Raw genomic sequence first — 17,446 nt, 5'->3', positions numbered from 1 at the left:
GGAAAAATGAAAGTTTCAGAAAGGAGGGGTATTTAATGGTCACCCATTTGGCAGAAAAGTTTAAAAAAACACATGAAAAAGAAAAGCCTTATGATTTAGCTAGAGCTCATGGAGAGGTAAACTCTAATGGAGAAGCTTTTGGAGAATGCCTTAGGAGAATTTCAATTACAATGATTTGAAAGACAATGAGGAAAGAAAATGCAGTTGATATATAGACCAGTCTTTTTGTAAGCTTGGCATTGAGAAGTGAATATTTTAAGAAGAATGAGTAGAGACAGGTTTTAAATTGGGACAGTCGTTCATATATATATGACAATATATATATAAAGTCAAGGGGAAGAAGAGTCAGAGAGAGATAAAGATATGAAAGAGAACACGGATGATGATGGAAGAGATCATGAGAAAGGATTAACCTTGGAAAGGAGCAAAGCCCTTCCTTTATCTGAGACTGAACGAAACGAAGGAAAAAAGGGAAAGTTACAGAGAAGTTGTGGGATGGACAGAAAGAAGGCTGAAGGAATATATTTCAAATGCTTCAATTTCCACAAAGTAGAATTCCCGATTATTTGCCAAGAGGAAGCCAGTCTGGGGCAGTGGGGCAGCAGTGACAAGAGAAACTATGAAAACTTTAATTTTGAGAGTTTAAAAAAGGTTTGGGGTTCACATGTGCTTTTTATCATTATGAACCATTCTGTTATGGTTTAACTCAGTTACTCTGCTCAACATCTTAAATGGACTCCAAGATAAGGTTTGCTTTCATGTCCTAAGTATGTAAAAAAAAAAAATTTGGCAGGAATGATTCACTTCCATAATAGACATGATGCTTGTAAATATCACAATGCTGGTCTATGATCTACTTTTGTAATGTCGCTAGAAGTAGAATATTTAACTAACAAAATAACTAATAGATTTGCATTTTTATCATGTAAGGATTTTTTTTTTTTACTTCAGCATTCCAGGGATTAAGTGTGACCAAAAAAAGGCAAGAATGTATTCAATGACATTTATCATTTGACTTTCTCCACTACTAAAACTTCTCTTACTTTTTTTCCCTTAAAAATCCTTTCACCACGTACACATCTCTCATATTTTCCAAGGATTTGAGGCCACTACGATTTACTTTTCTCTTTTCAGCAAATGCAGATGTTGAGAGCTGAACTGTAATGAGTAATAATGTCATTGGATAAAAGCTGTGAGCATTAACAGTGTTGTAAAGGTCACCCCTGAAAGAAGAATTAATGTATGATGCCATTAATAAACCAAGGAAAACTGTGAACTAAAAGTAACTTAAGTTACCGTTAATGACATGGGCTCTTTGCTATATATCTATTAGCTTCAAATAGAGAAAGTGAGTTTTTGAGGTTGGAGACCAATCTTATAGTGTACTCTGTAAGAACACCTTTGGTATGGTACACGAAGGATAGGTTGCTCCAAAAGAAAGGGGATCCTTAAAAGGTATGAATAGGTCAGAGGAATGATGGATAAGTTTAGAATCTTGTGACCAAATATTATCTTTCTTCTATTGGCCTTTTTCACCTATGTTGTACATATGTATAATACTTCTAACATTTTTCAAGACATTTTAATCTATTTCTCACTTATGCTGATTTTAGAATTATAGACCCTTAAATAGATAGAGCAGATATCCATATCATCTAGTCAAAACTTGTTATTTTACAGATAAAGAACCAGCGCTTATGGAGGCTAAGTGCTTACCCAGGAATTCTAAGTGAGTTCCTGTCACAGTGTAGACAGTTCTGTGACCCTGTGTTTATTTCTTCCATTTTAATTTCAAGGAAACAACTGTACATGAAGACCAAGTAACGTGCCCAAACTCACAGCCAGTGGAGGTCAGGGCCATAGGATCATGGTCTCTGGCTGGCATGCTCTCTTTTCAGCCTATGGATAGCCTTTCCGCATTAGATGCTCTTCTCAGTCCTTTCTCTATCCTCTCATCCAATAAATGGAAATCAAATATCTTCTGTATGTGATATGATTGGCAGGATGATGAGCAGATGGAAGTCTGAGAGGCTTTAGATGCCTACAGTCTTGTTCTTTAAGTCTTTGGAAGATAATAGGATGTTTTAGTCTTACCCTTTATTCCTCAGAGGCATTAACACTTGAAAAGTAAAACTTCACTGAGCAAAAGTAGTAGACTCACATTGATTCAATAAGACGAAGAGAAATGTTTTCAAGTTCGAAGGAGGACATTACCTTGAAATTTCAGTAGTTTACAATTTTAATGAGAAAAACTGCTATGAGGGTAGGTTATTAAACAAAAATATTATAATAGTTTAATTGAAAGCCATTGGATTTTTAGGATTTTGAGGGTATTACTCAACATCTGGCAATTAACATTTGCATAACACTTTACAATTTACAAATTGCTTTCACATTTATAATCTAATTAATTCTTGTGAGTTTTCACAGATGAAGAAATGGCTACATATCAGGGTGCCAAAAGTTTGATGATGATAAGTGACCTCAACAATTGAGAAAAAAATTAGTATTTGTTAAAAATAACTTGAAACACATGTGCCTTGCTTTTACTTACAGCTGAAAAGCCCTATGTAAAATAAATATGTAGTAAATAAGATTTTGTATTGCCTTCATAGCATCTGTTAAATCCATGGATTTAATAAATACGTGTCATGTGGTACAGGCTTCCATTGATGTGATGACATAAATAATCACCCTGGAATTGCAAAGGTAGATACTTTCAACTTAGAAATATGCATTTATTCCTTCAATAGACCCTGCCACGGGCCAAAGGAATAAAAGACTGAAAATTTGAAAATGCCCTCAAGTAGTTCATAGACTGGTGTGAAAGACAAACTTAGACAAATGGAAGGCAATGTGACTGTAAAAGCATATATACGGTTTTGAAAGAGCATATAGATGAGAAGTTCTAATGTTGACAAGGAGCATGCCTGGGGTATATCAGGAAAGTCATTACAGAAGGGGCGACATCTGAATAAAGTCCCAAACACACCAAAAAGACAGAGTATTTCAGCAAAAGAGAAACGCTTGGGAGACAGAGGCCAGTGCTTGGAAGAGGAAATAGTCCTGTGCTGCTTAAACACAGAACTCAAGAGAGACCAGCAGGAAGTGATGCAGGAAAGATAAGCAGAATTGATATCATGAGGAGACTTTTAGGCCATTGTAAAGTGTTTGGAATTTATCCCAGAATGACATTTTGGGGGGAACATTACAGGGTGTCTTGTTCCAGTGTATTTGGGAAAAGCTGCATACTTTTGTTATCTCTGGAAGATTCACAGCGCACATTAACATTATCACGATCTTGGGAATTTGTGCAATGAAGAAACCTTTTTTCACTTTAATTTAGTATTTCCCACACTTATTTGAACATGGAATTATTTTTTCACAGAATATTACATCTCATCATCTTATGAAATGCTCCTTTAAGCACCAAGGTACCAAGAGATGGGTTTTTAATCAGGTAAAGTGACATGATCCAGATTCCTTTGGGAGGATATTTTGGAATGCTTTATCTGGAAGCAGATAAAGAAGATAGATTCAAGGAGTGTAAGCCCGAAGATAGGGAAACCAGTTAAGAGTTTAAGGCATTAGCCCAGGTGAGAGATGAGGTGCCTTTAGTGAAAGCCGTGACCATCATGATGGAGAAGACACACATTTGAGAGCTGAGGAGGAGGCATGACTGTCACAGCTTGGTTGCCTGTTATATATATGGGGTAAAGGAGATCCCTCAGGTGACTGAATGGGCCACTGGAAAGGGATAAAGAATGTAGAAAAAAAACAGGCTGAGGCAGTGGGAAGACAATGAATTCTATGCTGCTTTTCAGATCCTCATGAGACAGACAAGTAGAGAAGCTTGGTATGTGTATTTAAACATACGTGTATGTGTATTTAAGCTTGGTATGTGTATTTAAAAATCAGGAAGGATTTGAGGTAGGTAGCAGATATTTTATAGTACTTGGGATCACCCTTGACTTTCAGAGTGCATTCAGACCAATTGTGGTATTTGGTTTCAAAGGCTGCCACAACAAGTTACCATAAACCGGGTCGCTTAAACTGGAAATCTATTCTTTCACTATGTGGAGGCTAAAAATCCAAAGTGGTGTCAGCAGGGTTAGTTCCTGCTGGAGGCTCTCAGGGAGAGCCTTGTGTTCCTAGTTCCTTGTAGCTTCTGGTAGTCCTTGGTGTTCTTGGCTTATAGGTGCATAATTCCAGACTCTGCCTCCATATTCACATGGCCTTCTCCCCTTTGTCTCAGTATCAGATCTCTCTCCTTTAAGACCCACCTGACATCCAGGGTGATCTCATTTCAAGATCCTCAATATAAGTACATCTGCAAAGACTCTATTTCCAAATGAGGTCATGTTTACAAACACCAGGGTTAGGACACAGACATACCTTTTTGGAGAAACACAATTCAACCTGTTACAAGTGGTTTTCTGTTTTTCCTTCTACCTTTCAACAGCTTCTTTCCTTGTGGAGCAGCCCATACTCTTTCTGTTTCGATTTTATCCTAAGATTGTTCATGGGTTTCCTAAGTGAAGCTGACCATGGAATTTAATAACAATAAACCACTTTAAAAATATAAACTTTAAATAGATGTCATATTATACCATTTACCATTTTTGTAATGGAACAAATGTAAGGTTGATGGAAGAATTACATGAAATAACACAGGTTATTTCCAGGCCTCCCCATTTTTTTTCTGCCTCTGAAAATATATAAAAGGGGCCTTTTTAATTTTGAGAATTTTGTTGGTAGTGATTAAGAAGAAACACCAAGGCATAAAAAACCAAACTGGTGAATTTAATAAGGTTACAGGATCTCACAAACGTTTTACATTAATGATCCCTAACCTACATTTCCCAAATCTCATTTGAGTATTAACTGGAAGTCATGTTGACCTTTACTTTCCCACTTCCCTCCTAAGATTGAGGTTCACCAAACCTCTCCTAAGTACATACCCTCCTTCTGATCTTATCTTACAATGAAGTTGGTGCCTAAATATATAATTAAGGCAAAATAAAATGTATCAAGTGATCATTTGGGGCATTTTGGACTCTGATGGCATGACCCCTTTTCCTTGAAACTCTGGACCAACAAGAAATGATATCCCTTCACAGATTTTATCATTATTGTCAATGTCATACAATAAGACTGCTGAGGGTGAGCATATAGAGAAAATGCAAGAGAAAAGAAAAACACAGGAATTAACATTTTTTACTGCCTCCTCAGGTACCAAATGTTATCCACTCCTTCACAAAATGTGTAATTTCATTTAATTCTCCCATCATCTTACATTCATCTTACAGTTAATGGAAATGGAAATCCAATGACATCAAGTGTTCTGTTTGGCAAATGTCACACTTTCCAAACCCAGATCCTTCTGAATCCAATGCCCAAGTCCTGCCCATTTCACTATGCCATTTTGTAAATAAACTGACAGTGAGTAACTCTCATGGACCATTATGCAAGACTGTATTAACTCATTTACTCTTCACAAATTTATATTATCTAGTCTCTAGGTGTTATCTCCATTTAAACAATAACATAATTGAGACTTAAAAGGGTAAAACAGCATGTACAATTTATATAGCTTGTAAGTGGCAAAGTTAGGATTTCCATTCAGGCTTATCCAACTCCAAAATGCAAACTTTTTCTGAAAATTGTAACCTTGGACCAAATCAAAGGAGAGATGAAGAACAGATCCCAGGCAAGGATATGAAGATGGAGAAGTCAGAGAGGAAAGGGGATCCTGTGCTGTGATAAGAAACAAGGAAGAAAGGACTTTCTAGAATGAGGGGATTGTCAGTGCTGTCATTCTGCAAGGCACGGCTAATGTACCTTGGATTTGGCTGTTTAAAAAAGCAAGGAAGCTGAAACAAGATTGTAGCAGAAATGGAAGAGTGAGGAAGGAATGGGGAGTGTGGTAAGAATCTTAGAAGGTAAAGAGAGAGAGAGTTGGAAAGAGAAGGCAGCACAAAGTTGAGAGAGACTTTATTTGCTTTGTCTCAGGTGGAGAAAATGAAGTACTTACAAGTTGAAGTGGTTAGAGACGGTGGAGAAGTTCAGATACAGGTGACAGAAATGTGAAAGAGAATGACCAATGGTGAAGTATAGAAATCTAGAACACGAGCTTCGGGGGTTTGCCTTGAATGAAGGTAGAGGCAACATTTTCACTGAAGCAGGAGAAGGTAGTGGGCAGAAAGGGAGACAGATTTGAAGCGAGCATGGGTAGGAGTCGTGGTATGGGTGGGGCAGGAAGGTGAGAGCTCACCCTTATACTGGTGTTTCCAAAATCAGAGGGGAGGCCATTTGCCAAGAGAGAGGGAATCGGCAAGGTTGATAATTTGGTGACTGTGACGAGAACAAAATGTAAAGAAGCAGCAAGCGACCCTGCTATGATTCAACTCTGTGATGTATAAAATGCCTTTAAGATTTAACACAGCAGATACAAATGTTAGATTTCATATAGCATTTTAGCTAATACTCCAAAGTCTCTAAAAGCAGGAATGTTTCTTTTAAAGTGGATGCCCATTTCCACCTGCATAGGAATACACACCTCAAACTGGAAATAGACATTACGGAACATATGTCTGTCAGTTATTCACCTCCATATAATTTGCATCCCTTTTGCATCTATATTAATCATTTTTTCTGCACAATGTTATCTTGGCAGCACCCAAAAAACATAAAGAATTCATACTTTCATTCAACGCCATGTGCCAAACAATTTCAAAATGTACTTGTGCTCTGGAGAAGCTAAATAGACTGCATGATGCCAGGTTGTACATAAACAGGGGTTAGAGGATAGGAAAATCAGGCTGATCGTCTTCAGATCTTTCACCAAATGAACATATACTGAGACCACCACTGTCATCTAAGAGCCGTATTTCTTTCTAGAGTAGTAGTGTTCATGAACAGAATAAGTTCAAGAATAATATATTAAGAAAGTTGTTCAAGAGAACCAAGACAGGATGTTGAGGATAATATAAGGTTAAAAACAACCATAATTTAAAGTAAACACTAACCCTAAAGGCTTGACCTGGGTCTAAATTGTTGTTTACAATTTATAATGTGTTTATTTATAATTTATATTGAGCAATGAGGGTTTTGTATTTTGAGCATTTATCATGAGCAATGAGGTTTTGTTCTTTGAATAAGTTCCAATGAATTTAGCTCTGAAAAGCAAAACATATAGTAGCTTTCAAGGCTCCCCTTTCTGTCGCCTACACTGGAACTAACTTATCTTTCTGCCTCAAGGAGATCAGAGGATGAGGTCTAGTCTGTGCATAGCAAGGGAGTGGGGGGAAAGCATGGATCCTTTAGAAACCTTCCTGCACTGAAGCACTGCACTAATCTGACATCAGCTTCTTCAATAGAATGTTTAAGCAGCAAGAAAGTATTCTATGTTTTTTGGCAATCAGCAGATCAGATAGAAGAGTCTAGCAATACGATGAGGATGTGTAATCTGACATGATTAGACAAGGCTCTTTAGTACCAGAACATTCATAATTGAGACAAAGAAAGAGTATTAATAACACTTTCCTAACACGGCAGTTAGCCATTTTATATTTCCTTTCTTTAATCTTAGTGTTTTTCAACAAATCATGGGATTTAATAGCGTGTTTTGGCAGATTAGAGGATTTATGGCCCAGATGTTTTTTGTTCTAAAAATGGATTAGGGTGTAAAGTTTGCTGGAATCCATGGAACATGTTGAGGCAAGCCGGTCATTTTATGTGTGATTAGTGCCTGCCTTCTGTCTCACAGTCCCTCCATCTGTCACAATTCACCAATGGATCTGGTTAGATTTAGCCTCATGTCACAAACAAGTCCCTTTTCTGGGCAATTTCATATTATAGATTCAGTTTATGCCATTTTATGCCCTAGTTAAAAGATAGGGAGAGTGAAAGATGATATATTAGCTTCCCTTTCAATATTTACAAAACAGTGTTTTCCCATCGGTATTCTACCCTAAAGTCGTGCAGATTATCATAATAATGTGCATCAAATAAATAAGTGACCAGTGTTAACATTAAGGTAAAAATTAGTTTTTCTCCTCAAACCTCTTCTTTAAAAGAAATTATTTTGGCAATTTTTCTTTTCTTTGTTTTTGTTTTTTTTTTTCTTTTAACTAATTTTGGATTATGGAGCTATAGACAAGTTGGTCATTTGATTGTCTTATGAAAAGTGTGAATTAAATGTGAGTGTAGTTTTCAGTAGCCACAATTTCTGATCGTACAATACACAGGTATTTGGTTACATTCCATGCTTGAAATTTAGCCTCTTACAAGTTTGTATCCATAGCAAATCACTGCCACCTGTGGTTTATTTCACCATCAATGGGGGGGTGAGGGGATGATCTCCTTTCACTTAGTTAATAATGATTTATTCCTTCTGTACATAACACAGCTAATAGTGCTATGTACAAACTCTAAACTGACCTTTCTAACACTGCGAGAATGTCGGTAATTAGAGTGATAATCATCAATACCCATATCCTGCAGTATGATCCTTACATGAAAACAAGTATCAAAGATAGGTTTTATTTGGGCACTACAAAACATTCAGATAACTGAAAGTTTATTTAAAAATTATATTGTGGGGGCGCCTGGGTGGCGCAGTCGGTTAAGCGTCCGACTTCAGCCAGGTCACGATCTCGCGGTCCGGGAGTTCGAGCCCCGCGTCAGGCTCTGGGCTGATGGCTCAGAGCCTGGAGCCTATTTCCGATTCTGTGTCTCCCTCTCTCTCTGCCCCTCCCCCGTTCATGCTCTGTCTCTCTCTGTCCCAAAAATAAATAAACGTTGAAAAAAAAAATTAAAAAAAAAAATAAAAAATAATAAAAAATAAATAAAAATTATATTGTGAACTTTCCAAGCATGTGGAAAAAACTATATTTCACTTAAATACTGTGTATACATTACAGGTACTTGGCAGCATGTTCACGTATGACTGTGTGAATCAGTCATTATCAATTACTCATTCGTTCATTCGTCGTAGACAAATGACACTGAAAAATTATTATGTGCCAGACACTAGCCATTACGCAAAAAGGACGTGGTTTTTATGGTTAAAGGTTAAGCTCTCCATGCCTTTATACAAAACATAGCCTTTGTTCTGTCACACCTTCAGGTTATTTAAATGACCATGATGCTGTCACCAAGGCAATCCAAGAAGCTCGGCAGATGAAGGAGCAGCTTCGGCGGGAGCAACAGGTGCTTGATGGGAAGGTGGCTGTTGTGAATAGTCTAGGTCTCAATAACTGCCGGACAGAAAAGGTTAGTTCATAAAAGATCTGACTTTCCAAAACTACTTCAGTTGCCTGAAAGCTTTTCTCCTTTGTTTTCTCACCTCACCATCCTCAAAATGATGCTTCTCCCTCCTTTTCCCCCCGCTCTGTCAATACAGAAAAATCTCCGTGCCCATCCTAATCAAAACCATCTGCAAATGAGAAGAGTTATAATTCTCTTCTATCCATGTCCAAACTTTATTGACAATTAATATCCCCCTGTCTGCCATCTGTTTGCATTAAAATGGAATGGCATTTGAAATATTTGAGTCTGAGTGAAAGTTTTGCTCTACAGAGATGCTTAACTTGTATTTGGGGATGAGCTGGATTTGAAAATCCTGAATCTTCTTTAATCAGCATAAGCTTGGATGATACCCACGCTCACAGTCTAAGTAACTAGGATCCTGAGCTTGTCATAATATGTTTCCACTGCAAAGCACGGTCAAGTTTTAGATGACCGCACAGTTAGAAATTCTGACTTTATTATAAAACAAAATGTGCTTTTTAAAACTTGGACATTGTTGTTATGCCTAAGCCCAGTGAAACTTCTGAATTCATCTGAGATACATTAATTTCAAATTCTTGTGTCTAAGCTGCATGGTGTTTTATTCAGAAAAATATTATGTTATTATAGACTGCCCAGAGAGATGTACTTATGTTGGTAATATGTGATTTTTTTTAATTGAAATTTTAAAATATTACCGCGTCTCCTTTTCACAATTCTATAGCTAAAGAGACACGGTAAATAAGAGGGAAAAAAAATGATCAGCTACTTAGCAGCAACTTGAAAGTTAACCATCATGGGAAGCTTGTGAGTCAAACAGTATTGTCCAGAATGAGCAGATTGTTAATTTGATAGCTTTCTGGTTTCCCAGGTTTTATATGGAATTTGATGTGCAATCTCTAAGCTCACAATCTGCATAGCGAAAGTGAAATATATGTGTGATCCTGTCACAACTGTACTTTTCCTCTGGTCCAAACATGGGTCAAAAGGATGGGGAAATGATTTTAATTCTGCTCCGTTCCTGGAGGGGAGAGCAAAGCATGGTTAGGTACACATCCCTTGCAGTCACACAACATAACAAGAGCTACATTGGTGCAGCAAGAAGGGCACAAAATTTTTCTAGCTAAGCACCAGAAGGGAAGGGGGAAAAGCAACGTGACAGCTCTAAGAAGGAATGATAGCAAGCATGAAGGAATTTATATTCAAATATTTAAACATTCTTGAAAGGATGCTTGAACAGAAATTCCTTTTCTCTGCTCCCCATGTAGAAATGAGTTTAACACTCAGCCAGATGCTAATGCGAAGTGACTCAAGCTATTCCTCGCAAGCATAGCTAAATTGCCGTTATTTGTTAAGCGCATTGAATTCAGCTGTGGATACAGCAGTTGGTTGCATTCAGCAAGCATCTGTACCCTTTTTTTTTTTTTAATCCTCCAAAGCAGAGACAACTCTACCTATCTCCCCCCTCTCCTCCCCTGTGCTGGCTGGGAATTGTCAAGTGACAACCGACCAAATCCTTTTGGACAGGAAGCCTTCATCCTGAGTTCTATATACTTGCAAAACAGGCCTTGTGGTTGGATCAGGGAGCCCATTAAAAGCACTTTGATGGTATGGAAATTCATCTTCATGAAGCTCCTAGGCCCCTAAGCAGCATGCTGTTTAGCTGTGGTTACAGATCAGTCATTCAGATCGGAGGGCAATAATTGTGCTGACGGCTTGTAAGGCAATGGAAGTACATAAAATAATCCTGGGCCCTCCACCATGGCACTGCGAGTTAATCTTCTCTAATACAGATCAGCTGTTGTTCTAACACATGACTTTATGCCGGCTCCAGTGACTCTGCTCAGCCTTTTGATTAAGTAACAGGAGTGGAGCCATCTGCATTCACTTTACTCCATAGTTGTCCATTGTTAGGGAACTTTATTTCCACTTCTTGTTCCACTTGTTCCAAGCATACTTTATCTCTCTGATTAGCACCTTCTCTATTTGCGCTGCAGGAGTGAGAGTTGCCTCTTGTTGAAAGCTACTGCCTTCAGTGTTCCTTTCTCTTTTGTAGAATTAGAACTTTTTAGAAATCTGTTTTTGAAGTAATACCTGCCAAAATCTGTTGGCCAATTAAGATATGTCCAGTCCCAAGAATGTTGTCCTTCCCAGATCTCTTCACCGTGCCCTTTCAGTGCGACTGAGTTATGTCATCAGCAACAGTCTTGTATTTTTATGGTTTTTTTAAGTGAAAATCTTAAAATAGGAAAATGAAACAGTTCCATTATTATAATAGCATGGCAAACTTTTGTAAGGTGTAAGTAAATATTTTCAGCAGACGATTCTGAATGACTCCTTGGTACCTGACAGTGAAAGTGTGATTTTTGAAGCTCTCCCGAGAAGCAGGTATTAACTGTGCTTGCCCTTTCCTATTGAACTAGCTTGCTTGTCATTTCTACAATATTAATGATTGATCTATGTGCAACTCCTGGGAATGTGATAATGTCAAATTTATGTTCTTTAATTAATACCTGCTGTGTATGGGGGGGTGGTATTATGTACTTGAACAAGAAAGTATGTTCTCTGCCTTTATGACATATATGGTTTAAATCAAATTATTATTTTGACTGTCAGTCATGGCACCTTTATGTTTGTGAGCCTACTTATAGGAAGTGAATAAAGGCCCCACCCATTTTCTTTGGTATATCAGTTCGATTCTGTACCTGAGTTGACAAAGGTGGCTGCTTATTCTTCCACATAAAGTGACATCACTTTGCCATCCCGTTGTTAATTTCCTAATACCTACCTTTTAATAGATTTTTATATTTGCCTAGCTTTATCCATGGCCACAGCATAGGTAGATGAGTAGTTGGTTTGGAATTTTGCTTCCGTTTGAAATACATAAACAGAATAGATGGTAAATTTCTGCACTGTATCATACCATTTGAATCCCAAAAGGACATTTCTGTCACTAAAGCAATATTCCCAATTTCCAAAACCCGGAAAGTATGGGAGATGTAAGGAGAGGGGGAGATAAAAGAAAAAAAGAGAGAAAGGATCTGGGAGAAAGGAAAGGGGAAAAGAGAAGAAATCCAGCCTGGCGCTCTCATCTGTCCAAAAGGTGATTAGCACAACCTGAGACCCAGATAGTTGGAATCCACAGTGCAGATCTGTTTTCTTGAGTACGCAAACCTTATACACAGAAACTTTTCTCCACATTTCAAATGACCAACATGGTTGTCCCAAGTAGAGAGTCGTAATTCTGAAAAGCTGTAATTGGTAGTAAAAACAATTAGAGGTGTGAAGATAGGGACAAATGTTTTCTAGTAATATGCACCAAAACACATAATGAAAGTCATTTTTACTAAAACACATTTTAATTGAAGACTTCTAAAAGATTTTTCATTTTTTACTTTTCTTGGAAGTGTGTCAACATACCCAAAAACTGTGTATGTCAGGTTTCTTGGAAACTCTGGGACACAGTGTTATTTATAATTGTCATTTCAGGTTAATTATAGCCTGATTGCATATTCGGATAATGTTATCTTTTATCACATAGCTCTTCACAGATTAGTGTTATGGATGAATAAAAAATCTTCTCAGGTAGAAAGAATCAGAAAGACTCTCATACATTTGGCTTGTCAAAACCACCTGCTTTGCTTCATTATCACCCGCCTGGCACAGTCTTGACCATATGATCAACTGCATACTCAGGTTCTGACCTTGTGTTTGAAGGTAGCCATAGTTAAGAGGGAACCATAAAGTCCTCAGTTTTTGTCCTGATACCACTAGGCAGTACTAGTATAATAGAAACCCAATGCACTTGAAGTAGTGCAGAAATTTCCAGAAATTTCCTTGCTTATTTCCCTCACCCCCAATGTAGTTAACCTAGGAGAATGATGCCTACGCTGTGGTATTTGGTAGACATGTGTTTCATTACATGCATCAGGAAGTCTCAACACAATAGCTTCAACAAATAATGATTCATTTTTAACACATAATGAAGTTCTGGAGTGGGCAGTTCATGGTGTTAGTTTATCAGCTCAGCAATGTCAGGGTTGAAATCTCTGTGATTCCCTTAGTTTTTCCCTTAGTGTCATAAACTTGTGCTCTACCTACAACCATGCCAGCTCAGGAAGGAGAAGGAGTTTTCTCTTTGCTCTTTTCAGGCCTCTTTCGCATAGAGATGTTTTTCCTCCCTCCTTCATTCACATTGGAGTGTTTCTTACGTTATTCACATAGAGATGTTTCACTGCACCCCTGAAGCTGACTTCCACAAACATCTCATTTGGGTAGAAATGGGTCCTACGCATTCCTTTAAGACAATTACTGGTCAAAGGAAGAGAACTTGCCTTAAGTATACCAGGAATGAAATTTTGGAACAGAATTAGAGACCTTATCCTCCTAGAGAGCAAGGGATATCTTAAGATCAAAGATTATGTTGACAGAGAAGAAAAGGACCAGAATGGCTATTGAGTAAGAAAAGGCCATTGAAAGCCACAGCTGCATTATAAAAATATCAAAGCTCTCAAACATTTTCTTTATAAAACCTGTTTGTTTTCATTATATTATATTTGTGGTCATCTAACTACTTTTGCTCTTGTGCCATTACATGTCCCCAGGGCCTCATACCTTGTCTGTGGTCCGTAAAGAATTAAGTCGCACACAAGCATGTGCGCACACATACATGAAAACGTTGCTTAGGTGACAGGTTAAACCAATGAATATGTGTTCTCACACATGCTTTCTACATGTTAAGGCCAACTGTGGTCCTACTTTCATATATAAAATTGATGCCACTCACAAAAATAAACCTACAGATGTGTGCATCTGTTTTTTAAGGTAGAGAATTTATCCACCAAGCAAACATTAATTGCCTACAGTGTACTTGAAATCTAAATGCCTACCCATGCTATGAATTCATCTATTACTCCAAATAATAATACCTGGCAAAATGCCTTACTTTTCCTTCTGAGGTTCTGTGAACATTCATTGCAAATTTCCATAGAATGAGGTGAAAATTTAGTAAATAAAAGGTATATTTTAAACAATACTTTATTCAATAACAATGGCAGTTTCTCTTTCACTTGTCAGTCATACTCATGAGAAGCCTTTCCAAATATCATATGGACTAATTTGTAAACAGAGGTTAATTTTTATAACCCTGGCACTTGGAAACTTCCATTACAACCTCCTCTTTTTCTGCTATTGTCAACTTCTTTCTTTCCCTTTAACGGAGTGCCAAACATGAAATGACAGTGGCCAATGTTGACTTAATGTGGATGTTTAATAATGAAAAAAAGTGTGTCAGTCCCAGCATTAGTTACAAATGGCAGTAAGTGTATCGGATGGCAGGCCTGTAATAATTTTACATCCATCATTCTTTCCTGATGCTTCGCTGGCCATCTGATGGATGGGGCCAGCAGTGTTAACTCTTCAGAAACTGACACAGTGTATCTAGTTCAGCATTATCTAACACATGCTCCTTCCCTTAGATAAGGACAAGGCATGTGAGGAATTGTGAATTACAGGTTACGCTTTGAAAAAGTGACTGTGAAGGAACTCATGCGTCTGTGTTCAGTGGAAGATACTACAATTAATTAATGATTTATGGATGGCTTTTGTAGATGTTGCCTTTAGTCAAAATGAATTAGAGAAGTCAAATTAGAACCAGCTATTTCAGTGGTTAGAGGAAAAAAATCACGAAGGAGAAAGGCATGTTAGGTAAATCCTGCACGAGGAAGTGAGATAGATCATCACCACACCCTGGCAAAGCAGGAGCTTTTTACCTGGGGGTCGGGGGTGAGGGGGGCGCCGAGTTGTGTGTGAGCACGCATGTGTGATTTTTAAAAAGCTCCCCAACTTTTAAGTCTGCTGGTTGGAATTTGTCTAGGAAAAACTACAGTAACACAAATTATTAATAGTATTTCTTTATAAAAGTATTTTTTAATCTCTACATTTGCATATTAATTATTCCATGACTTTAAAAGATACATAAAATCTGATGTTGAATGCTTGCTTTTTTTTATAATTAGAGGCTCTCTACTCTGAAAATTTATATAAAATGGATAGGGAACTGCTTTCTAGGCAACTGATTATTAGGAAATCTAGACCAGCTTTTTATGTGCAAGTTGGCATTTGATCCTTAGGTTTTCTTTTCTTTTGTTTTTCATTCATAAAACCTTCTTAATTCTGAGTGTCTTAGCTAGGGAACACTTCTTATGGGACAGGAGGGGAGAGGAAAACCCCTTAGTGAATATTATCAGCACAGAGCAGCCAGTTTTCAAAGACCATGACAAAAAGGCGAATAGGTATTATGTCATCACCCATCCATCACTCTATATGTCAGCCTTTCAATAATTCCAATCGACATTCTCGACAGGCTGGTGCAAGTTAAAGGGGCTGTTTGTTTCTAGAAATTGAGTATGGGCTGTCTATAGCCTTTTGTTCCAGATGGTTTTCTTCTGTGTCTTTTCATTTCTTTCTTTTTTCTTTCTTTTCTTTTTGGGGGTATTTAATTGAAATACATGCCGAGTTTGCAGACTGCAAAGATCAGAGCTGTTTTCGTCCAGCAGTGGTAACTATGCATTAAACATTTTGATTTGTTTGAGCTTGAAGTTTAGTCCTTTTTTGCCATTTGCTTCATGGAGTTTGTGTATATTTACAGCCTCTGCATTTAATGGCCACATGCCTTATTTTCACAGATGGCCAGTGGAAGACTTTTTCTTTCTCTTAGTATAGCCCGCTTTCAGTTTTGCTACATTTGTCACAGTGCCACAACTTGCAGCTAGCAAGTGCCCACGCTTGGTGGGGAGCAATTATGGTGTGAGTTTTTAAGGAGCTTTTTAAAGGTTTTTTTTTTTTCCAGTAAACTTTTTATGGTTTAATTTTCAAGCCTAGAAAAGCTGTGCATGTTTTCAAACAGAGAGTCTTGTGTTCTTTACATCATTCTGGTAGAGGGGTTAGTGCAGGATGGTCCAATAAAATGAGACACACAGGGCATGCCAAATTGGGCTTTCGGATAGACACCCACAGGCCTCTCTGATGATTGAAATTGTCTGTGCATTTAAAGACATGATAGGCTTACAATAGTATTCCTGAAAAAAGCAAGTTTGAAAACACCATGTAGAGAACGATCTAGATATTTTTAAAGTATATTTCTATGTTGCATGTTAAAAAGGCTAGAAGAATAATACGCAGTAGTCATGCCAAGGTGATGGGGTTGTAAATTGACATACATGTGCCCACATTTCCATTTTTCCTAATTCCCATAAGGAAAGTAAGAATCACTTTTGTTGTTGGACCAGACATTTTCTTTTTATAAAAAAAAAAAAAAATCTGTTAAGAATGGTCTTTCCTTCTTTTCTCCCTTGGTCCTTTCCTCATCCCCAAGATGGAATAGTCATCTTAGAGACATTTAAACATTAAAGCACTGAAATGATACAGACGTTTGTTTTTTTCAGTTACCTTCTTATATTTACTAGATGTGTTGTATTCTCTATTGTCGTGTATTGCAAACTACCAAATCAGATTAAAAATTATGAGGAAAATGTTCTGAATTTAGCATGTATTTCAAGGATCTCCTTGATCTTTTCAATCATAGCTCTTCTCTTTTTTTTTTTTCCCCACAAATGAGAAAGACTTGTTTATGAGTCATAGGAATAATAATGGCTACTGATGTTTATTTTGTGCTTTACCCTTTCCCAAGTGATTTCACATCAGCTTTCAGTCTCATACTGTAATATGAGCAGAACAGTATTCCATCTTTATTTTAAAAATAAAAATGAGGGGCGCCTGGGTGGCGCAGTCGGTTAAGCGTCCGACTTCAGCTCAGGTTATGATCTCATGGCTTGTGAGTTGGGCCCTGCGTCAGGCTCTGTGCTGACAGCTCAGAGCCTGGAGCCTGCTTTGGATTCTGTGTCTCCCTCTCTTTCTCTCCGACCCTCCCCCGCTCATGCTCTGTCTCTCTCAGTCTCTCAAAAATAAAACTGAACATTAAAAAAATTTTAATTAAGAATAAAAATGAGATTGGAGATTACAGGAATTCCGGTGGAAGGTCAGTTTTTATTTTTTTATTAAAATTTTTTTTTCAACGTTTATTTATTTTTGGGACAGAGAGAGACAGAGCATGAACAGGGGAGGGGCAGAGAGAGAGGGAGACACAGAATCGGAA

General features: G+C 37.6%; 1 protein-coding gene across 6 annotated transcripts in view; it reads left to right on the top strand.

Moving 5' to 3' along the window:
• The window catches only part of SOX5 (SRY-box transcription factor 5), a 351,471-nt gene that overhangs the window by 313,386 nt on the left and 20,639 nt on the right, over positions 1-17,446 (top strand). For 3 of the 6 annotated variants that reach the window (XM_047066167.1, XM_047066165.1, XM_047066164.1), the window contains exon 10: positions 9,131-9,276. The exons of 1 other annotated variant lie outside the window; for it this stretch is intronic. In XM_047066167.1, the coding sequence (XP_046922123.1) occupies positions 9,131-9,276 (146 nt within the window). Of the gene's footprint in view, positions 1-9,107; positions 9,277-17,446 lie in introns of all 6 variants that reach the window. 2 more of the 6 variants (XM_047066166.1, XM_047066162.1) reach the window with 1 other exon arrangement.

The sequence above is a fragment of the Lynx rufus genome, unplaced genomic scaffold, assembly GCF_022079265.1.
Source record: "Lynx rufus isolate CCGP_SWC_20201006 ecotype Redwood Valley unplaced genomic scaffold, mLynRuf1.p SCAF_7, whole genome shotgun sequence".
Taxonomy (NCBI): domain Eukaryota; kingdom Metazoa; phylum Chordata; class Mammalia; order Carnivora; family Felidae; genus Lynx; species Lynx rufus.
Note: the sequence above shows the minus strand (reverse complement) of the source record. Positions and strands in the feature narration are given on the sequence as shown.